Here is a 24,477-nt window from a genome sequence, read left to right as displayed (position 1 = left end):
AGAAGTTCAAAATGGTGACCCTAGCACAGGTGGTTCATGCGTTGAACAAGGAAGACTGGATAGTGTCTGTCGACTTGCATGATGCTTATTTTCATATCCCCATTCTGAAGTCGCACAGGAAGTATTGCACAGTAAGTACCTCTGGTTTGTGGCAGGGTCGCAACCCTACCAGTTTGCAGTACTTCCTTTTGGTCTTACTTCCGCACTTCGAGTCTTCGCGAAGGTGATGGCATTGGTTGCAACGGCCCTCAGAAGGAAGGGAGTATCTTTATTCCCTTACCTGGATGATTGGCTGATCAAAGCTGGGTCCCCAGAGCTCGTGCTGCATCACTGTACAAGTGACAACCCAGTTGTTGTTCAACCTGGGCTTTACAGTAAATGTGCCCAAATCTCACCTGGAGCTTTCTCAGCGCCTCCGGTTCATAGGGGCAGCACTGGACACAACATTGAATCAGGCCTACCCTCGTCCTCAGAGGATTCAGGACATTCAGGCGTTGATTCCAATGTTTCAGAATGGAGCGGCTGTTCAAGTCCTCAAGGTTTTACATCTGCTCAGTCTGTTAGCTTCTTGCATTCTGTTGGTCACTCATGCACGTTGGCACATGAGGGTGCTTCTGTGGTGCCTCCGCAAGCAGTGGTTTCAACACAAGGGGGATCTTGAGGAGTCGATAACTATCTCCAGAGACGATACAGTGGATCTATGATGGTGGGCTGTGGACGGCAACCTTTCCCAATGAAGGCCTTTTTGTCTACCACTTCCGGTGGCCACGGTCATAACGGATGCTTCCACTCTAGGGTGGGGAGCTCATCTGGGGGACCATGGAGATCAAAGGTGAATCTGGTAGAATTGTGGGCAATACGTCTGGCTCTCAAGACCTTCCTCCCGTCCCTTTGCTTTCAGTCAGTTCAAGTCTTGACGGACAGCACTACCGCGATGTGGTACATCAACAAGCAGGGAGGAGTGGGGTCATATCTTCTCTGCAGAGAGGCTCTGCAGATCTGGTCCTGGGCACAGGACCATCGGATATGCATAGTAGCAAACCATCTGGCCGGAGTTCTTAACGTACTTGGGGACAGTCTCAATCGCCATTCCTCGGGCGATTACTAGTGGTGTCTCCATCCAGACCTGGTTCTTTACATCATCCGGATGTTGGGATTTCCAAACATAGACCGGTGCAAGGTGTGTCGGGGGATGCGTTTCAGATGTCTTGGTGCAACCAGTTGCTTTACCGTTTCTCCCCCACCCTCCCCCCCGCCTTTGATTCCTCAGGTTCTGAGGAAGATTCGCCAAGAACGGGCTCAAGTCGTTTTAATTGCCCCAGATTGGCCAAGAGGGGTGTGGTACACAGACCTTCTTCAACTCCCACTGTGCCTGCTGCTCCGTCTCCCTTAAAGGGTAGACCTCTCATAGTTGCAGGGGCAGGTTCTATATATACCCCCACCTCCAGAGCCTGAACCCACATGCCTGGAGATTGAACGGGGCAATCTGAGTTCCTTTTCTCTCCCTCCAGAAATGGTGGATAATATTTTATCAGCCAGGCGACACTCCTCCAAGACTGTCTATGCCAACAGGTGGGAAAAATGTGTTACTTGGTGTAGAGAGAGGCAAATTGATCCCTTAAAGGCCCATTATTCTAATGTTTTGCTTTTTGCCCTTTCCTTGTCGCAGAAAGGTTGTGCAGTTGCGACTGTGAAGGGTTATTTGTTAGCGCGGTTTGCCTTTCTGATCAGCCTTCCTTGTTTAAGTCCCCTATAGGTATTAGGTTCCCTAAAGGCTTGACTAACAAGTTTCCTCCCACTCCGTTTGTCATGTCTGAGTGGGATTTGAATTTGGTTCTGACTTTTTTGATGGATTCACCGTTTGAGCCTATGCATTCTTGCCCGTTAAGTCTTTTAGTTTTAAAAACAGTTTTCCTAACGGCTATCACGTCAGCTAGATGTGCGAATGAGCTTCAGGCTCTTAATGTGAAACCTCCTTTTACAAGTTGATGATCAACTTTTTGTTTGATATGTTGGCAAGATGAAGGTCAGAGCCATCCACAAGAGAACTCTTTCTAGGTGGGCAATTCTTTGCATAAAGATTTGTTATTCACCAGCAAAGAAGGTTCCTCCTGAAGGTATTAGGGCCCATTCCACCAGGGCTAAGTCTGCCACTTTAGCCTTGGCTAGTGGTGTCCCAGGTGCTGAAATTTGTAAGGCCGCAACTTGGGCTTCCCTCCACACTTTCGCGAAGCATTATTGCTTGGACTAGGAAGTTAGGAGGGACGGCCATTTTGCAAGTTCTGTTTTGCAGGATTTCTTGGTTTGACCAGTCAGGCACCCACCTCAGAGTGCAGGACTGCTTTGGGATTCTGTTCATAAGGTGTGGAATCCACAGGTAGTTGTATCCATCAGAAGAACAAGTTACTTACCTTTGGTAACGCCTTTTCTGGTGGATACAGTAGTTACCTGTGGATTCCTCACAGTCCCACCCGCCTCCCCATCGCCTGTCTGGTCATACCAAGACTTCTTTTATTCTAAGTGTATATATGTTTTTGGTGTTTTTATATGAACAGATATTGTGGTTTATATTTGGATTGGTATATCTTGTTGTTGTGAGGATGGTATTCGCCTATTTGCCTCGAAGGCACGTAAAAATTGGTGAAACTGAAGTCAGCACGCCGGCGAGGACTTTTTATTGCCAGGATGACGTCAGACGGAGTCCTGACCCACCCATCCTCCCGGCTATGCAACTGATTGTTTCCTTTTTAGGGGCCCTAGTTTAACGCACCAGTGGTTGGTGGTGTTCGTGGCTCTGTTCATCTGGAATGGAAAGTCACGCAAAAAAAACCTGACGTCAGCGTGCAGGATTGGCACCTTTATAGGCACTGGGCACGTTACTTCCTGCGGGGGTGATGCCATGCAGAGCTGAACGACGCCACCTACCTGCAGCAAGGACACTGCTCACGTAAGTGGGGATTATTGCTAGATAGTCTCTACCAGGTTAGGCGTTACCAAAGGTCAGTAACTTGTTTTACTAACCTTCTGTTAAATAGTATGTGATATTTATATGTCTAATTGGTATTGAGGCCATAGCATTATGGTTCGAGTTCCGATACCGTGTTTAGGCCTTGAATATTTTTATTGAAAGGGTGCTGCAACTGCAGTTGGAATTGATCTTGAACTTTGGGTGCTCTGTGCAAGGAACATCAAAGTCTACGCATTGCCTAAAAATATATTTAGTGGCTGTTCAAAGCAGTCTTTTGCACAAAAAATAATTGATCTTTTTTTTTTGTTACAGGCTTAGTTGTATCTTAAGTTTTTCATTATATTAAACAACATTTTTTTCAGTTTACTTTATTGGTGTAACATCCAATATTTGTTTTCTGTTTAAAAACAAAATAAACATGTCTGTGAAATAGAGAAAATATCTGTCATTTTTTCCCTTCACTATAAATGAGTTGACAGAAGTTAAAAATAACAGATACAACTGTATCACAGTATTTTAATGATTTTTATTAAGTTGTTGACTTGCATAATTTCTTTCAGGTATCCTTCACTTTGAATGAAGAACTTGCAAGTATTCATGATACCACTGGAAAACTTGCTTCAGTCAGTGCACCCAGGGAACACCCATTTGTTTTACAAAGTGTAGGAGGACAGATGCTAACCGTGTTTACAGAAAGCTCGTCGGGTAAACTGCTTTAATAATCTAGATGCATTCTTGTGTTAACGTAATGCTTATGATAAAGTATGGCATGCTGTGTTGTTGCACTGTTCTATGTGTGAATTCTTGTATACATTGAAGCTTCTTGCAACAGCTTTAGCTGAGGCAATGCATGATATGTACTTGCATGCTTAACTGTTACAAGTGTGATGAATGCATTGAGAAACCTAAAGGACTTTACATGCAGGTGAGTAAGGAGGCCATACATAGCAAATATGTTTTGCTGCAGTACACAGCTATTCCTATTATGCTATCCATTTAGTTTGTATGTGTATTAATAAAATAAAAGTCTGTTTAGGTACTTCTAGCATTATCTTGGTTATTGTGTATTACTCACGTACTCTGTGTGCTATTGTAGCTAATGCGAACTGTGCATAACCCCAAGAGCAGAGCCATAGCAGGCTGCATTTATTGCAATTAAATCACTAAATAATAGTAGCACACATGAACCTACATACAAGATATGTCTTGTATATAGGTTTGAGTTAGAAGTAGTTTGAGAAGGTGTGAGAACTTGATATGCACAGATAGTATTGGGTCCTAAAAGGGAGAGAGATACTCAAGTGAGGGTAATGAGCAGAGGACGTGTAAGATATTGATATTCAATTATCAGTAAAGCATATGATATTAGTCAGTGTTTAAACTCCTCACCTACAGTTATGTTAATGTAATATGCCTTAAATCGGTTAACAGACTCGTTCCTCATATTTTTTTAGGGTATAATACACATCCATTCAATGAGAGTTTAATATCCCTATATGTAGTGCGACAAGATCCAATTTTTCCGGTTCGGGGTAACATAAAATAATGACATTCTAAGAGAATATTTGAACTCGAGGCAGTGCTAGTTCATATCATCCAATTGTATGAATACGTAATTCCATTTTGAAGAAAGGCATGGAAAAAGATCCCAGGTACTGTGAGGTTATGAGGACCCCTTAATAGTGTTTTTTTTTTTGTTTGTTTTAAAGATCCGGTTTGCCTGTGAAGGTGTTTAATGCCAGTGCTTCATTATTATACAAGATCCTGTGTACAGTGAGCATATAAAATAATAATCTGTAGGATAGAAACACAATCTTCCACATGATTTATTTTGTTGGATCCCTGTAGAAAGGTGGCTCTGTATATACTATCTCAAAGTGAGAGATAGTGTGCACAGAGTCCAAGTTGTTCCCCTTAGAGGTTGATAATGGCAAAATTAGATAATACTAATGCTCTATTTTGTGGTAGTGTGGTCGAGCAGTAGGCCTATCAGAGGGTAGTGTTAAGCATTTGTTGTACACACACAGGCAATAAATGAGGAACACACACTCAAAGACTTATTTTCTTAATTTATTTTTTGAACCACAAGATTCAAATTTGAGGTAAGTACATAAAATGCAAGGTACTTCACATAGGTATGATAGAACTTTGATTTAAAACAGTAGTACACACAGTTTTGGTTAAAATGGCAAATAGCTATTTTAAAAGTGGACACTGAAAAAATTAACAGTTCCTGGGGGAGGTAAGTATTGGTTAGTTTCTCAGGTAAGTAAAGCACTTACACAGTCAGTCTCCTGGGCATAGACAGCCCAACGTTGGAGGTTCAAGGCAACTCCAAAGCCACAATACCAGCAACACAGGGCCGGTCAGGTGCAGAGGTCAAAGGAGGGCCCAAAACACATAGGCGCCTATGGAGAACAGGGGTGCTCCGGTTCCAGTCTGCTAGCAGGTAAGTAGCTGCGTCCTCGGGGAGCAGACCAGGGGGGTTTTGTAGAGCACTGGAGAGACGCACACAAAACACACCCTCAGCGGCACAGGGGCGGCCGGGTGCAGTGTGCAAAGTAGGTGTCTGGTTTGACGTAGAAAACAATGGAGGGATCTGGGGTCACTCTGGCGATGCAGGCAGGGCACATGGGGGCTTCTCTGGCCAGCCACAGACTGGGCTAGGATGAGGGACACCTGCTGGTCACTCCTGCACTGGTAGGTGGTTTCTCTCGGTCCTGGGGGCTGCAGGTGCAGTGCTCGGTCCAGGCGTCGGGTTCCTTTCTTTCCAGGCAGTCGCAGTTAGGGGAGCCTCTGATCCTGTATGCAGGTGTCTCTGTGGGGGGGGTGCAGGGAAGTCGACTCAGGGTGTCCACGTCGTTGGACTCACCTGGGAGTCCTCTCTGCAGTGTCGGTTTCTCCAAACTCGAGCCGGGGGCGTCGGGTGCAGAGTGTGAAGGCTCACGCTTCTGGCAGGAAGTGAGAGTCTCTTTAAAATTGCTTCTTTGTTGCAATTTTGTTGCTGTTTCTGGACAGAGCCGATGTCCTCGGGAGGTTCTTGGTCCTTTAGGTGCAGGTCAGTCCTCTGAGTTCTCAGAGGTTGCTGGTCCCACTGGATGCGTCACTGTGCAGGTTCTTTGAGTCTGGAGACAGGCGAGTAGAGCTGGGGCCAAATCAGTTGTCGTCTCCGTCATCTTTGCGGGGCTTTCAGGTCAGCAGTCCTTCTTTCTTCAGGTTGCAAGAATCTGATTTCCTGGGTTCAGGGTTACCCCTTAATACTGCATTTAGGGGTGTGTTTAGGTCTGGGGGGCAGTAGCCATTGGCTACTGCCCTGGAGGGTGGCTACACCCTCTTTGTGCCTCCTCCCTGAGGGGAGGGTGGCACATCCCTATTCCTATTGTGGGAATCCTCCAAAATCAAGATGGAGGATTTCTTAAGGTAGGGGGTCACCTCAGCTCAGGACACCTTAGGGGCTGTCCTGACTGGTGTGTGACTCCTCCTTGTTTTTCTCATTATCTCCTCCGGACTTGCCACCAAAAGTGGGGGCTGTGTCTGGAGGGGGTGGCATCTCCACTAGCTGGGATGCCCTGGGGCGCTGTAGCAACAGGCATGAGCCTTTGAGGCTTACCGCCAGGTGTTACAGTTCCTGCAGGGGGAGGTGAGAAGCACCTCCACCCAGTGCAGGCTTTGTTCCTAGCCACAGAGTGACAAAGGCACTCACCCCATGTGGCCAGAAACTCGTCTGGTTGTGTCGGGCTGGCAGGAACTAGTCAGCCTAACATTAGGAGTCGGACTGGCATGCAAGGGGCATCTCTAAGATGCCCTGTGTGTGCATTTTGCAATAAATCCGACACTGGAATCAGTGTGCATTTATTGTGCTGAGAAGTTTGATACCAGACTTTCCGGATTTCAGTGTAGCCATTATGGAATTGTGGAATTCGTAATTGACAGACTCCCAGACCATATACTCTTTATGGCTACCCTGTACTTACAATGTCTAAGGTTTGGCTTAGACACTGTAGGGACATAGTGCTCATGCAACTATGCCCTCACCTGCGGTATAGTGCACCCTGCCTTAGGGCTGTAAGGCCTGCTAGAGGGGTGACTTACCAATGCCACAGGCAGTGGGATGTGGGCATGGCACCCTGAGGGGAGTGCCATGTCGACTTAGCCATTTTCTCCTCACCAGCACACACAAGCTGTGAGGCAGGGTGCATGTGCTGAGTGAGGTGTCCCCAGGGTGGCATAATACATGCTGCAGCCCTTAGAGACCTTCCCTGGCCACAGGGCCCTTGGTACCAGTTACAAGGGACTTAACTATGTGCCAGGGCTGTGCCAATTGTAGGAACAAAGGTACAGTTTAGGGAAAGAACACTGGTTCTGGGGCCTGGTTAGCAGGGTCCCAGCACACTTTCAATCATAACTGGCATCAACAAAAGGCAAAAAGTTACGGCGTAACCATGCCAAGGGATGCATTTCTCTACAATCCCAATCTGAGCATTTTTTAAACCGATAAATTAGTGCGGGCCTAGCAACTATTTTTACACATTTGCTTTTAAGTATGTGTTGGTATTCATTAAATTGTTCCTTTGACAATTAACTTGTCTTTCAACACAGTATGATATTTATTTTGTTATCAGCAACAATTATGCATATTTTAAACGTAAAAGCACAAAAAGGAAAAACACTGCTTTTTGCTGTGGGAAGACAAGTTTTTTATAATGCACATGTAAGTGCAATTCCTCCAGCACTGAATCTTTCACAGATTCACATGCTTGAATTATCCCCTGTTGCTGAGCAAGGATTCCATCAGTAGTCCGAGAAAGCAATGCAATGTTAAACTTAGCCTGGTCACATTAGCAGTCTTCACACATCTTTCAAAAAGGCCCAAACTTCAACCAATCTGTTAACGTCACGATAAACTCCTTGCCTAGAGGCCACTACACCTCTGATTTGTGCTGCACGTATGTCCCCTGATCTATGCTCAGTATTCTACAGAGAAGTCTATTTTATCAAGATACCTTTCTCCAAAACTAATATTTCTGATCCTACAGTAGCCTTCTGGCCTCAGCTGGCCGTTTGAGGAGAGTGGGCAGGACATATGTGATTCTTCTAAGAAAACCTTTTTCACGTCTTGTAGGTTCTGTTGGAAGCTAAGGGTCGATTCCAAAGCTCCCTTAAAGAATACATACATTGCGTGCATCCGTTCCACAAGGAACCGCAAAATTGCAGTTTTCTACAAAAGCCCTCAAAGACAGGGGCACCAGACATTTGATATGGCTACAAAAATGTAAAGCCAAAGATACCCCCTAGGGATGACTCTGAAGAGTCATCTGATATGCCAAGAAAAGCCTACAACTTGGCACATTTGGATCAATGTCACTACTCCAAACCCTCTTTTGGTGAAGTTCCTCCCACTTCAAAGAACCACCTAGGAAGATTCAGAAAAAAGTAGATCATAATGCTTCCAAAGATCAGTCTGTCATCTGAGATACTGGATTTTCCTAAAAACATTTCTTCATCGAAGGCCCCCCAGATAGACCTAAATCTGAGCCTCTTGCATAGCTAAACTAAAGAAGGCCTTATGAGGAGAAGCCCAACTATTTGGAACAGCCTATGGTCCAGGTCCATGCAGCTCTAGTTAAAGACTTCCAACTAGATTTCTGGAATTCCTGAGTGGTGAACCGGACTGACAGCCTTACAGGTCAACATTGCCTCCTCCACTACACAAGCTTATTCCTCTCCACTGCTCATTCCGGCTCCATTCTTTTCAAGACAAAGCCCCAGAGCATCTCTTCTACTCCAATCTCCTACTCCCAGAATGCCGAAAACTCCAGCACTGGATGACATTGGAGGTTTTCATTCTCTAATAGAGTGATCCAGGTTTGAAAGAAGTCAAGGAATTTTTCATTGGCTCAAAGTGAAAGGGGTGTGGAGAGGATGAGGGCTGTTTACTGTTGAATTAGAAATAATTGTTTTTAGATCTTTTCAGCGTTGAGCAGGAGTGCATAGATCCTATTTAGAGCTCTAGGGCAGGCATTTCATTTTAGATTCTTTAAAATTGTATTTGTTTGGCTTATTGAATCAGTAGTACTTTTGAGAAATTCTATTTACATCAACACCCCCTGCTTACTGGGAACAAAATATCCTGGCACCTTTCAATGGATCCTACATAGGCTCTAAGTAAGGTGGTTTGTAACAGTGGTGTCCTTATCTACTCCCTGCTGACTCTTGATCCTCACATTTTACAAGTCGACAACACCTGCTTTGCCCAATTGCATATTCTCAGAAGAATCCTCCTCTTGGTAATAGCCTTCACATTCTTGTGGCGAATTCACTCTTGATTGGACTAAGCAAACTCAGACTACCTGGCAGTGTCAGATAAACATTTTTGACACCTCTGACTGATACAGAGTGCCGCAGCACAGGTAGAAGTGGTCATTACATGATGGGTTTATACCAACTCCAGTCTTGAGGTCGCTCCACTGGTTGCTGCAGTTCCAGAATCCTGTTTAAGGCACTGACAACGGTCAACAAAGCTGTCAACATTAACAGTCTGTCCATGGTAGCTAGTAAATGTTCTCGTTACTGTCGGAAAATACAAGAAGAGTCTGTTTTACAGTCAGATTCTTGTAGAAATATGCAATGAAGTAGTGTAACTCTTTCCTTAAAGTTTGTTTGCAAAAACAAATCTTTGCTTTTTCAGGAAGTGATGAAACCGTGCTTTTTACATGTATATATTTGTGTTTTCTTTCCCTTGCCTGTTTAGTCACTTTGTAGTTATTCTTGTTTGTTTGCAGCATCAAGAAGCTCTGCGTTTGTGTGTTAAATAAATACAAATAACATTTAAAAATTAGCACATGGTGTTTCAGAGATGGCAAGGTAGTTCAAATCTGCCAAAGTTTCCCCCATGCTCTTCCATCATCAGAAAGGGCAGATTGTTCACGTGAAACGGTAGACCACATGGCTTCTTCACGGGGTGCTTTTCAGGGCCTCTAGATCGTGTAATCTACAGCCATCCAAAAGATCCATGGTAAAATTGAACCAGAAATACTTAGTTGTGCTGGGGTAGCTAAAATCTGTCATAATAGAGCAAGTGTGGGGGGCGTGGCCAGGATGGCGACCAGAGCAGACGTTTGAAAATTTGCTCCACTCCAGGCCCTAAGAACATCCTGATTATATCACCCCACCCAGACCTTTAAATCTTCTGAAATAGGAGCCCCCAGTGCCAGTTGCCACGCGATCACCTCCGGTGCAGGCGGAATACACTAGGCCAGCGTTGCAAGCAGAGGAGCATCACTGCGACCTGCTGTGGGAGCGCAGCCGTGGCATCTGATCGGGTGCCCTGTGGCTGGACGTCCTGTCGGGGGCCTGGGAGCGGGACTTCCTGGTAGACTCAGGCACCAGCTGGCGCTTGGAGCAGTGCCCCCACGGGGGGCGTGCAGTCAGTGGCTCCTGAGCTCCGCAAGCACAGGGGTGGACCTACCGGGGCCCAGAGTGGGGTGCACCGAGAGCGGAGAAGCACTGCAGCGGCCTTCATCAGGAGAGAGATTGCAGCATCAAGCCAGGGGGCTGCACCGAGAATCCCCGTTGCTGGACCTTCTATCGGGCACCTGGAAGTGGGTGCACCTGGCCCGACAAAACCACAGACCTGGGTGCCGGCTGGCACTCCCCAGAGCACTAAACAGTCGAGGGCCGCGGGCCGTGCGGTGACAGACTGCTGGGACCCAGAAAGAGATGTGCTGAAGAGAGCGCGAGGTGCACGAGAAAGGACAATGGAAAAAGGCACCAGAGACTGCTGTACAGGAGTGGGCAGAGCGCGCTCCGAGAGCACCCTTGCCCCTGCCCTGGGACAGCGAGATGGTCCCTGAGAAGCGGTGCGGGAGGTAGAGACACTGGGTACAGAGCACGGAGCAATGCGTCCCCTGCACCCACCACAGACAGCGCCCTGCCAGCTGGAGAGGACACAGACCAGGCAGAGTGCGACGCCAGCAAACACTGGCCAAAATTAAGGAGGACACAAAGGAAAGGGGTACGGGTGGCCAATGATATCGGCACGAGGCCACAGGGACGACATTATCATCCAGCAAAGAGCTGGTGAGGATATCCACTAAAAACCTGATACCCATCTGAGCTGCCCTGGTTGGCCTCCACCCTCTGCCCCTGCGCAAGGTGCAGAACGCAATAAGAGTGCCCCAGTGGGTGGAATCAAGCTGAGAGTTCCCTGACACACGCAGACCACGGGGAAGTACCTGTCAGTACACCTTCTACCGCGATGGGGTACAGCATGAACCCTTGCGGCGCCCTTGTCTCAGTACGATCCAACACACAAGACTAACAAGATCTTCTGTTTGGTGCTGATGAGTCAGCCACTGTAACGTTAACACTAACAATGGAACAGGGATCGGTCTCAGATGCTACCTCTCACATCAGGGCCTTACAGAGGGAGGTGGCGCAACTACGACAACAAGCGGAGGATCAAGAAGGCAGATCCCGCTGCAACAATATATGCATAGTCAGGGCTCAAAAAATCTACTCAACCACTCACTATGGCGAGTTTTATTTTACGAGGTTGAGCTATTTTTAGATTCCACTCGATCCTTCTGGCGAGTGGACAAAGAACAGGTGTTCTGTTCAGTCAGAAATTGAATTAGCAATTAAGATTCCTTTAATTCTTAATTCTTATACTTATCACATTTTCTTTGTGTTCAGAGACAGAGGTCAAAAGTCAGTTTGTCTTCCTTGTGACTGCAGAGTTACAGGATTTTATAAGGTGAACTGCCTGACCTATGTGAAAAGAAAGGCTCTTGGTATCAGGTTTTTCCACACACAACATTTATATAACTAAGACAACTTTACAAACATTTCGAAATATATTTCAGTAGCTTTGAAGGGCCATTCACATTCTGTGTGATGAAAAAATATAGTTTTATCAGTAAAGCTGCAAGTTAGTGGGAAGGTTTTTGGACATTTCTTGGAAATTTACTGTCTGTAAATGACAGTGTGCTACCACATCTTGCTTTAGTGATATATTTATTAAAACTGAGTTTTAAAGATAAACTGAGAAACACTCCTGTCCTGATGCAAAGCTATTAGTAAACTAAGAGGCAAGTCATGCATGGATCATGTGTACCCCATGTGTGTACTAGATTTATTATACATGGAGCAAACTTTTAGTGTATTTAAATCAAACAAAAGAGGATTTTTTTTTACAGCAGAAATGCTGAACTCGCATATTTGAAGGTGCACTCATATTTGACAATGAAGAAAAAAGCAACTGTAAAATACAATATTTGCCTAGGATCACACAATTTGAGAACCGTTTCCGGGTCAAGTACATTACATTACAGTTAGGTCGAGTAGATTATTCAGGCTGCTCGACCTGCAGGTTTAGTAACATTTTTATGATTTTTCAAGGCCAAATAGTGAGTCTTACGGAACGAGCGGAAGGCCCTATCGTGGGCTCATACATTGAAGAATGGCTTTCAGAAATAGTACTTCAGGGTAAGCATTCAACTTTCTTCTCAGTTGAGAGAGAGCTCATAGGGTGCCGGGCAAGCCTCCCCTCCTGCGCGCTGTGGTGGCCTGCCGCTTCAATTATTGAGATAATATACTACAGGTGTCCCGCGCGAGGAGCCTGTGGATGGTGCAGGACTCTCAGGTACATATCTACCCAGATTACACCTTTGAGGTGCAACACAAACGGTCCTCTTTCTTATTAGTCAAACGCATCCTCGGAGACCACAGTATTAAATATGCATTGCAGTTCCCTATAACGCTTCGAATCCTGCACGACGGAGTCACCATATTCTGCAACACCCCGGAAGAGGCATGGGTATGGATGGAAAACAGAGACATATCTAAAGGGACAGCTGAAACACCAGCTTATGTACCGGGGGGCCTGAGATGTGGGAACAGCGGACGCAGACGGGCCTTTCCAGGGAGCAGTCAGCCAGGGAAAGGGCCAGGCGATAGCAGAAGTAGAGCAATGGGTATTGCCCCCCCCATTGTCGTTATCCGCCCAGGAGCATGTAGATGATGACAGTTTACGGACTGATAGGGCCCTGGTAAATATGCTGCTGGGTGACGGCCCTCTAGTGACCCCACAAACAGCAGAAAAGATGATATAAGAACTGCCTGAACTGGAGACAAAAGAAAACAATCAGGGGAGCTCCACCTAATTATGCACATGATAAGAGATGGGGATTATGTCCGCATTCTAAGGGCTGCGTATTGTAGTACAAGATCTTAGAGGATATTCACATAGCCTTCTGACCTTGTTCCCCTCACATACACAAAAGGTGTATCCAAAGTTGATCAGTTGTTAACTGTTACTTGTGTGCATCATAGTGTTATTGGCTGATTGCCTGTTGGTGCAACAGCCTGGGATGGGGAGTTTGCTGCCACACTTGGAGTGTGGGAGGGGGACTGTTCTAATTGTTCAAAATATTTACAGTTGTTTGTACATATAGGGGTGTGTGATTGAAGCAGAACAGACCGGAGAAGGGCAGGAGGCTGGCGGGCGCAGAGAAAAGATCTCGCATGGTCCTGGTGATACATTACGAGACGCCTGTGGAACCAAAAGTCAAATATGCAAATGTGACAATACTCGTTTTTGCCATGGAATATCAGAGGGTTGTCTGGGTTGAGAGATACTGGCTGTATCAATTCTTCCGTAGATGTAAAATACATGTGGCGTTGCTGCAGGAGACCCACCTCACTACCCGGACTTGGAGAAGATATGCAAACGCGGGTGGTGCACACTGGTGGGAACCCCGTATTCCAGGTACGCCAGAGGGGCTCTTATTTAGGTGGCACTGGGGGGTGCCTCTAGAAGTACTACACACCCGGACCGACCCTGGGAGAATATATACAGTACTGGAGGGTAATTTATATGGAGCACCAATAGTCCCCCTATATGCCCCCAACTCCAACCAGGCCGTGTTTTTGCAAACTGTCACCACAGCGCTCTAATGCAGTATATTGGCGCCATGTTAATGGGGAGGAGATTACAACTGTGTCCCTAATATAGAACTAGACCTGTCACGCCCAGGAGTATCCGGGGTCTGGTCCAAGACTATCACACAATACCTACGACGATGTTCAACACATAACCAGCTTTTGGATGCATGGAGGGGTCTATATCACTCTACAGGTGAATATTATTATTACTCTGGGCTGCACGATTTACATACTAGAATAGACCTCTTTTGTTGTAACTCGGAGGCACTGATGAAGATTGGCAATGCAGACTACCTCGGTCGCACATTGTCAGTCCACGCTCCCCTGCGACTCTGACATGGAACCGAAGTCCCCCCTGCATACCCACGTGGAGACTTCCTACTCTAGCTCTGCAAGATGGAGCATTCAGGGACTCCATTAGAGAGCGCATTGTAACATTTTCAGACAAACGCTGGCTCGGCTACTGATGCAGGGATCGAGTGGGATGCGTTCAAGGTAGTACTTGGGGGCCATGCGATTAAAAACTGCCTATGGCGCCAGGTTAACATTACGCAGGGAACTTCAAGTGCTAGAGCCTGAACTGCGGCACTACAAACAGTGTTTAACAACAGACTAGTCAGCAGCAGCCCCCCCTAGCAAAAGCCCAAATTCCGTTTAAGGAGGCTCTAGATTGGCTCGGTAAGATAGACTACAAGGAATACCAAGCACGGAAACATTCGGAGGGTGACAAAGCTGGCAAGCTGTTGGCTTGGCTCCTGAGATCTGAAGCTACCTGTGTCACAATCACTGCTATTCAAGATGGGGTTGGACAGCTACTCAACACACAGATGGCAATTAATTCCAGCTTCTGCTTGTATTATTCTGAATTATACTCTGCCCGAAGAAGCTGAGGGTGACCACATTGGGCCTTTCTTAAACAGCATTAGCATACCACGCGTAGCACAGAAGCCCAAGATGCCCTGGAATCTCCTTTACAGATCTCAGAAATAGAAGAGGCAATCAAACACACAGCGCAAGATAAAACACCTACAACCGACGGGTGGCATACTGAATTCTATGCCTCATATCAAACGTTATTGTGCCCTGATTACTGGCAACATACAACACCGCATATACCAAGCAGATCCTGCCTGCATCCATGCGTGAGGGGACGCTGGTAGTGATACCGAATCTGGGTGGAGACCCATTACTGATGAGGTCCTACTGCCCTCTATCCTTCCTCAATACAGATTATAAAATACTCGGTAGAGTATTGGCAAATAGATTGACACCCATAATTAGAGGAATGATTCATCCTGATCAGAATGGTTTCATTCCGGTAGGAACACATTTATAAATCTTCATCACTTGTTCCTACTTCTGAGCTGGGCGAAAACCGAAGGGGATAAGGCTTGGGTTGCGTCACTTGATATAGAAAAAGCGTTTGTCACACTGGGCTGGGAGTATCTGATGATGGTATTAAAAAAATAAATAAAAAAAAAGGCCATTGGCCCCTGCTTTCTTAAATGGGTTGCCCTTCTCCACAACACCCCACTGGCACGAGTGAAGTTCGGTACCCTGATATCAGACCCACTCACCATCTAATGCGAGACCCGTCAGGGATTCCCCCTGTCGCCGCATTGGCAACGGAGCCCCTTGCAAACGCCCTCCAGGCGCCTGTGCCTGAATGGGGCCTACAGATGGGAGATAGCAGGCAGTTAATATCGTTATATGCTGATGGCGCTCTTGTATATCTTCGCTGCAAGATCAGGGTACTGCACCAATTGTTGGTTCTCCTACACCACTTAGGCAGGGCGTCTTATCTACGGGTAAACTGGGAGAAATCCTGCTTGTTTCCCCTAGCGCCTCTATCTGAAAACCAACGGGAATGATTACTACTCCTTCCCCTGACGTGGTCTTGTGATACCATTAAGTACTTGGGGGTTAGAATATATCACTTGGAAAGGGACCTTATGGACGCAAACATCAGCAGGGCCTTAACCGACATGAGGTCCTTACTGCAGTTTTGGACGTCCCTCCCCCCAATGGGCAGAATTGCAATTCCAAAATGCTGGTGCTTCCTAGGTTATTATATTTTTCTCAACCATTGCTCCCATGCAAAACGTTCACTGAAATGCGCTCTACACTGATAACGTTGATATGGGGTAAAGGCAGGAGACGGGTGGCTATAGATAAATTATATATGCATTGACAAGGAGAGGACTAGGTGCACCAAACTATGAGCACCATTATGCAGCTGCCCAAAATCAGTGGCCTATGCACTGGCTGGTATCATATAGCCAGAATGAATTAGGAGATAGCTATCGGAACCACCCCCCCCCCCCCCCCCCCCCAACTAAGATACTGAGGTGAATCATGAAAACTGGCCCAGACACCCCAGGGGAAGATGCCAATGTATTAATGACAATTAATCAAGAAATGCTGGACTACATATACATGCACCAAACACCACAGATTCCCATATGCACCGGGGCTGCCTCTCTGGGTACTACCAGGATGTGTAGACATGCATTCTGGGCCGGACACAGCCGCCTGGGAGAGACCGGGCATAACAGAGTGGAGAGACCTCTTTGTGGATCAGGTTCTGGTTTGATAGTTTCGTTGACGAATACGGCATATCCCCTGGCACTTTTCTGACATATGTCGCGCTTACACGATGCCTCAAGCACTACTGGGACAAAACACAAGGGGAACCGACTCCCTTTGCACTACTCTCCAGGTACTTTTGACTCCGGGAGTTACACGATGAGCTGTCACTAACATATAGTGGTGTACGTACATACAAGGCACAATCCCTTCAGGCGCTCAGAGCTTACTGGTAGTCCACCTTCCATATACCGCTTACAGATAAACAATGGTTTCAGAGCCTCTCAGTACACCGAAGATCATATCCACAAATACCATGCTTAGATATACTCTAATCAATTACCTGCATCATATTTACCTCACCCCCATAAGACTGGCGAGTTTGCACCTGGGAGCGGAGGATATATGCCGGAGATGTCAATCAAACAAAGCCGATTTTTTGCACATGGTATGGACATGTGCCCACGTGATTACCTACTGGGAGTCCATAACTGGGATTTTAAACCTAATAATAGGAGAACAGCTACTTAGGGAAGGGGCACATTACACAATAGGGATCACTACTCGCACAGCACAACACAAACCTATTCACAAATTCATAGACCTGGCATTGATCCTGGCAAAACGCTGACTTGCAATGTGCTGGAAATCAAGCACAGCCCCTTCTATCACACTGTGATTATCTGACCCGCGGACTGGGATACTTGCGGACCAACAAGTTGCACACACAGCTGGCACACCGGAACCCCCCCCCCCCCCTTCCAGGCTACCAGATTGGCAGAGACTTTTAGGCGAGGTCAAAAGACATTCAATCATGCAGGTGACCCAGGTGGGCACATCTCACAGAAGACCCAACACAACATGAAGCAACCCCCTTTTCGCCACCCCATGCCACATCATTATACATAAAGTATTGTTCACTCGCTAACCCTGACACACACACACACGCACACTCCAGAGTTTAAGGTTGTAAATATTTGTTGAACAGGTTGTTAAGGGTACTGCATATATATATATATAGGTAAGACTGTAGGAACAAGTGTTACAGCAAGCACTAATATGATGGGAAGTTACGGCATTTGTATTACAAGTGTGCTGTATATTGCTAATAGATCAATCAATAACAACGTGACTGTAAATCACCTGACGTATGCTTCTGCGACAACGGTAGCAAATATTTATTGTATTATCCACCCTTCTTGTTTCTTAAAACAATAAAGACTTATTTAAAAAGAAAATTGAGCAAGCTTGATTTTTAGTTTAATAATGCTTTATTGAATAAGTTAGCATACACTTGTACAGTAGAATAAATACATTTGCAACCAGAAGAAAAAACAATTAAAAAAAAGGATTAATCATAAAGATAATTATATCTATAAGAAACAATTTGTATACACAACCAGACTGTAATATTGTACCGTAGAATAATAGCATTTTTTTGTTATGTTTTAGTAAAGAAAGAAAGAGAAGAGAGAAAGGAAAGAAAGAAAAAGTAAAACAATGCAAGTTAAAAATCACATAGTTACAATAAAGCAACCATTAAGTATTAACAGTAGTATGTAAAGTCTTGTGTTGCGAAAGGAAAGAGGTGAGGGGAAACCAAAGCATGTCCCTTTTAATTAACAGTTGAGTAGTATTAGCATTTGCTCGATCCATTGCGTGATTATAACAGATCAGATTCCACCAAGTTACAACAGATATTTTCGTAGTATCTTTCCAATTAGAAGTTATAATTTGCAGTGCACCAGCAATGAGCAAATCAGCCAATTTACCAAGCAGTGGTTGGGAATACCAAATTGATGAAGTACTACCCAAAAAAACATGTAATACATTGAAAGGTACATTGATGGAGAAAATCTGATTAACTTTATCCCAAACTTGTTCCCAAAAAGTATGAACTGCAGGGCACTAAAAAAAAACATGTGCATATAATGACTGTTTTCTTTAGAACACGACCAACACTTGCTATCTGTAGTAAGTTTAAATTTATAAAGGTCTACAGGAGTATAGTACAACCTATTGTAAAAATAAAATAACGTTTGGGTTGTAGATGTTGAACGGTAGGTTGTATGGAGTTTTGACCATATTTTTTTCCATGTAGATATAGGAATGCTTTGATTGAAATCCTGCTCCCATGCTAATTCGATTTTAGATTTTGGTCTCACAAGAGTGGTATGTGTAAGGGTTCTGTATATAAAAGACGCCAGGACTTGTGAGGAAAAATTATAAGGTTGGGAATTAGGGTGTGTAGAAGAGGGATCCTCCAAAGATTGAGACAGTAAGTTATAGAGGATAGCATAGAGAGTTTGATATTTCACAGCGTAATAAGTGGCGATATGAAATGTCGGTTGAATATCTTGAAATTCAAGTACAGCATTATCTAGAATTAACTGATCTAAAGTTATAATGCCTTTGTGCATCCACTCTTTCCATACCAAAGTTCTATTATGAAATTTAATATCATTATTGTACCATATAGGAGTTTGCCTAAGGTTCTCCTATTAGGAGTGAGAGGCAAGAATTAATGGCCTGGCAATAGAAATAGACTGAGTTATTATCGGCGAGAAAAGAGATTTAGGGGGTTTTGAAAGCCGAACTGCATCTCTAACTGTAAATGGTGTAATTTGTGAGTGTTCCAATTGACTCCATAGAGAGATCCCTTTATGAAAAGTGGGAGAGAGGGACAACCATATTTGTTTTAAAAGTGATATCTTCTAAGGCACGGAAAATGTACACCTCCATTGTCTCTAGGTTCCTGCAATTTGACTAGAGATATACGAGATTTACGTTTGTTCCATAAAAATTTCATAAATAATGCATTTATAATTTTTAAAAAACTAGAAGGAAGTTTAACGGGAAGCATAGACAAATAAAAATTAAAAGTGGGCAACAACCTCATTTTAATCGTGGCCAGTCATCCCCACCAAGTTAAATAAAGAGGATACCATCTATCAAGTAATTTCACAATCCTTGACTCTACCTCTTTGAGATTAGTTCGAATAGTGTCTTTAAGAGAGTTGGAATAGGAAATGCCCAGGCATTTGATATGCTTAGAGTTCCACTTAAACCCAGTATCTTTAAACATGTCTGGTAGACAGTAAGCATTTAATGGCAAAACCTCTGATTTATCTACATTAAGCTTATAACCTGAGACACTTGAGTATGCTTGTAATAATTTAAACAATTCCGGAATAGTCTTGTGAGGATTAGAGATAAAAAGTAAAATATCACCATAAGCTGTGAATTGAATCTCAGTATCTTTGTGCTTAAAACCATAAAAATCAGAGGACCTACATATTTTCTCTAGAAGGGGCTCAAGGGCTAATATAAATAACAGAGGTGATAGAGGACAACCTTGTCTAGTACCTCTGTGTAGAGGGAAGTAATGAGATTGTTCACCATTGGGTGAAGAGTATAAAAGTCTAATAATTTTAATAATATGAGGACTAAAACCATGCCATTTTAATGCGCCAAACATAAAATCCCAACAAACTCGATCAAAGGCTTTTTCAGCATCTAGAGTTATGGCAGCTATCAGATCATTGGACTTAGAGGCAAGATGGATAATATTGAGAAAAGTTCTAGAATGATCTGTTATGTATCGCCCCTTAACAAAACCTGACTGATGAATGTCTATTAGGTCTGGGATAAAATGATTAATCCGTAAGGCTGGGACTTTTGCAAAGATTTTACAATCAACATTAATAAGGGATATAGGTCTGTAATTACCACATTTGGATAAATCCTTATCTTTTTTAGGAACCAAACACAACATAGCTTCAGAAAAAGTGCCCTTTGCTTGATCTTTTGATATGAAATATTGTATAAGTGTTAATAGCTTAGGAACTAAAATAGATGCAAAGGTTGAGTAAAATTCAGTTGAAAAGCTATCTGGGCCAGGAGCCTTATCTTTAGGAAGCTTGGTAATGGCATTTTTAATTTCTGCTTCAGATAGGTCAGAGTCTAATGGTGACAAATCTACTTTTTGTTTTGAAGGAATAGAGTGGAAGAAGGCATGCACTTCAGTCATATTAGGAGTATTTTCGGGAGTATACAAAGCATTCCAGGATTTCTGAATCTTTAGTGTGTCTATTTCCAAATGTGTCTGTGATAACAGTAATTTTAGACTTTTATTTTTTGATGTTTAAATAATTTGCCAATAGTTTACCCGCTTTATTTTTCCCCCCGTAAAATTTGGAATTTATTTTGAGTAGAGTTCCACATGCACTTTCCAAGGAATGTTTATTGTATTGTAGTTGAGCATCAGTCAACCTGGATAAGGTGTCTGGTTTGTTAGATGAGAAATATTCATGCTCAAGACATTTTATTTGTGTGAGCCGTTGAGAGGAAACTTTAGATTTTTCTTTCTTTTTAATGGCAACATAATCTATAATAAAGCCTTGAGCAGTAGCTTTAAATGCATCCCATATAAAATTCATCTGAGTTTCTGAAGGTAAATTGTGCATAAAAAATTATTTAGAAAACATTGTAAATTGTTCAATAAATAAATGATCTTGCAATAAGGTGTTATTAAACCTCCAGCAATTAGAAAAGGAGGAATTTCCTGGAAGGCTCATATCAGTTATTACTGGGGCGTGATCTGATAAGAGAATAGACCCAATATCAGCATGTGAAATTGTTTGTATAACAGTTTGTGTAGCAAATATATAATCTATTCTAGAATATGAGTGATGTACTGCAGAATAAAACGTGAATTCTAGTACATCTGGGTGAGCAATTCTCCATACATCACGTAGACCTCTGGAGGAGATTGCTTGATAAAATGTTTTTTGCATTTTATTAGGGATATAACGAGTTTGGGAGCGACGATCTATAAAAGGATCCATAAATTGATTGCAATCACCTCCTACCACAAGATTTTCAGAGTTGCAAGATTCACCCAAAATTGAGGCTCTACTCTAGTTGGACCATAAACATTGCAAATGGAAAACAGCAAACCATAAATCTCAACTGTCAATAAAATCCATCTTCCTATATCATCTTTAGTCTCCTCTACAACTCGTACTTGTAAAGATCTATGAAACAATATTATTACCCCATTCTTATTATGAGCTGCAGAGGAGCCAAAAACATGACCAACCCAATTTCTATTCAAACTTTTAAAATCCTGCTCTTTAAGATGGGTCTCTTGTACAAGAGCAACTTGACAATTCAATTTAGAGAGATGCTGGAGCACTCTTTGTTTCTTAACTGGATTACGTAAACCTTTAACATTCCATGAGATGATTCGAAGACTGGTCATTTAACTAGTAGAATACATTTAGACAACAAAGCCTTACCGAAACCTAAGAGACAAACAACATGTGAATCATAGAAGAAGGTGGAAAGGAAACATATGAACATATAGCTAAATAAGATTGCGTGTTGATGCCAATCCTGCATTGTAGGACGTAGGAAATAATAAAGGTAGAAAGAAAAGTAGAAAGAGAAAAAAACAGAAAGAGAGAAAAAGAAAAGGGTAGCAAAAGCATCCCATTGATAAAAGAAAGAAAAGATGACAAGAAGCCAAGAAACTTCAGTCATAATTGTCTTATAGAGAAGAAACATACTTTGCATGGGAGAAAGGGAGGAGCAAGAAAAGAAATAGAGGCCAATCAGCAACAGTACCCTGAGGAACTACAATGATTGAATAAAAGAGAGAGGGGAGACGAGGAAAAAAAAAATACATTACAATATGAACAACTGATGACGTGACTTACCAACAAGGGAAAGAACACTATGATGTTGAGATATACAGGAATATAGACACAATCGGAAAGGGGACTTTCTCAACCTGAGATTTCAATGGTTCTAATATCTGTAAAGAAGAAATAAATAATTTAAGAATTTCACATTAACCGATCAAGTCTTGCTGAGTTCCATTGCCTCCCCTTTGTGAGTATATATAACCTGTTTCAGATCATAGGGATTTTCAAAAGTAGTTGTTCTGTCCTTGAAGGTGACCCTAAAAAAAGCAAGGGTGAATTAGGCCAAATCTAGCATTCATAGATCTTAAGGCTGGTCGGAGATCCAGAAATTCCTTCCTTCCCTTCGCGGTCACCGTGGCCACATCCTGGCTAAAGAAAATCTTTTGGCCCGACCACAACAGTTGTTTACGTTGTTTGGCGGCAGTCAAAATAGTCATGAAATCTGAGTACTGTAGGAAGTAGGTGATAATTCCTCTCGGTTTTGATGGAGTAGAGGGACGAAAACGATGGGCTCTCTGGATGTTGAGAGCAGTAGTATTCTGAAGACCACCAATCTTTGGAATATGAGTTTGCAAGAATGTTATCAAATCTTGGCCTTCTGAACCTTACGGAATGCCATAAATGCAAAGATTATTCAGCCGATTGCGATTTTCCAAATCTTCTGTCTGTTTTTTAAATAGTGCGTCTTCCTTAGTCAAGGTATCAACTTTAGTAGTAGTATCTTGTATGTCACTAATCCTCTGTTCCACCTCAGAAAGTCTAGAATCCAGATGTGACCATTTCTCCTCAATTCACAGTAGCGCAATATTCGTCTCCATAACAAAAGGCTTTATTAGCTTGAGCTCATCCATAATGTCATCTAATGTGAGGGGCAATAGAGACTTAGTTGGAGAGGATGGGTCTTTTTTAACTCTTTTGTGGCCCCCGTAGTCTTTACGACCATTAGAGTTAGAGACAGAGGATACAGATAATTTGGAATTATGAGGGGCTTCCATTTCAGCCACACAGTATATATTTAGTACGATAGTTTAGTTAATGTTCCTGTAACGCCAATTAAGTCACCTCAGAGGACAAATGTTAAAATTTTTAGAAGAAAATCCAGAATAAAATGACTATAACAGCTTCAAGAGTGGCATCCAAGAGTGTCCAAAAAGTATTAGGATCTCCACATTAATTCAAGTAGCCAAAAGACGAAAAAAGAAAATATTTTTTAGGAATAAAAAAATTAAAAATAAATCCTCTCAAAATGGCGGCCGCATTCCTGTCAGAAAGGGAGCAGTAGGTTAACAAGATTAAACTCTGTAAAACACCAAAGTTTTCAAAGAGAAAAAACTCACCATACTGCTCCCTGCTTGTTCCAACATCCAATTCTGGGAAAAAAAAGCAGCCAGCTGTCAAAAATGTCTCCCTCCAATATAAAAACGTCCTCGGCAGCTCGGGAGCATTGCTATCGAGCGGCCATCTTAGCTGCTCCACAACTCTCCAATCGCAAGCTTGAGTTTTAACCAGTGTTTTGAAACAGAACTTCTCAAGAGACCGACTGGTTATGCAGATGCAACTCTGTGCGCTGAATTCCCATTTCAAGGCGGTTTTAGGGGATTTTAAGGGCTGCTCCTGGAAACCGTTCACTGTCACCAGACTTGGAACTTTACATCTTCTCTTAAATTTCATTTTACATCTATTGCAACCGTTTTATCCAGCCTCGTACACCATATGACAGTGACTGTGCCTAAGCCCTCTTCCCAGTTTGTATTTTATTAATTGGAGTACTTTTTCCTTCATCTGAGTAAACTCTCTGTGACTTGTTGAGTCATGTTCACTTTCGATGCTGGGTACAATGGCAAAGAACTTTGTTATTTTAAATAATATGTTCCCTTCGCAGGTTCTTCATTTGGCAAATGTTAGATTCTCTGTATGAATGTCTCATGAGTGCTGCCAGCCCTTATATTGAGATCAGGAGTGCCAGATATATCGGAGATGTTATCAAGGACAGTTCTTACAAATATATGCATTTATATTACCTCCCTATTGAATTAAAAAAATGTTTTTGAAAGAAATCCTTTGGGCGCATAAAATATCCGCACTTTTACTGACTGAAAGGGCATGCGTGTTTATTATCAGAAGAGCCTTCACTTTAACACCGTTGTACTGCAGCAGGACTGTTTGAAATTCATTACTATTGTTGTCTAGCTCGATACTTTATTATAAAGCAGCTTTCTTCGCCAGAGTGCACAGGTATCCCATGAATCATCCTTTGATTGCAGACATAGA

General features: G+C 43.4%; 1 protein-coding gene across 1 annotated transcript in view; it reads left to right on the top strand.

Annotated features, from left to right (window-relative positions):
• Window positions 1-24,477, top strand: part of GTF2F2 (general transcription factor IIF subunit 2) — an 897,640-nt gene that overhangs the window by 191,293 nt on the left and 681,870 nt on the right. Inside the window, exon 4 of the mRNA XM_069205408.1 lies at window positions 3,529-3,673. Within this exon, the coding sequence (XP_069061509.1) occupies window positions 3,529-3,673 (145 nt within the window). The remainder of the gene's footprint in view (window positions 1-3,528; window positions 3,674-24,477) is intronic.

The sequence above is a fragment of the Pleurodeles waltl genome, chromosome 8 (assembly GCF_031143425.1).
Source record: "Pleurodeles waltl isolate 20211129_DDA chromosome 8, aPleWal1.hap1.20221129, whole genome shotgun sequence".
NCBI classification, from domain to species: Eukaryota; Metazoa; Chordata; class Amphibia; order Caudata; family Salamandridae; genus Pleurodeles; species Pleurodeles waltl.
Note: the sequence above shows the minus strand (reverse complement) of the source record. Positions and strands in the feature narration are given on the sequence as shown.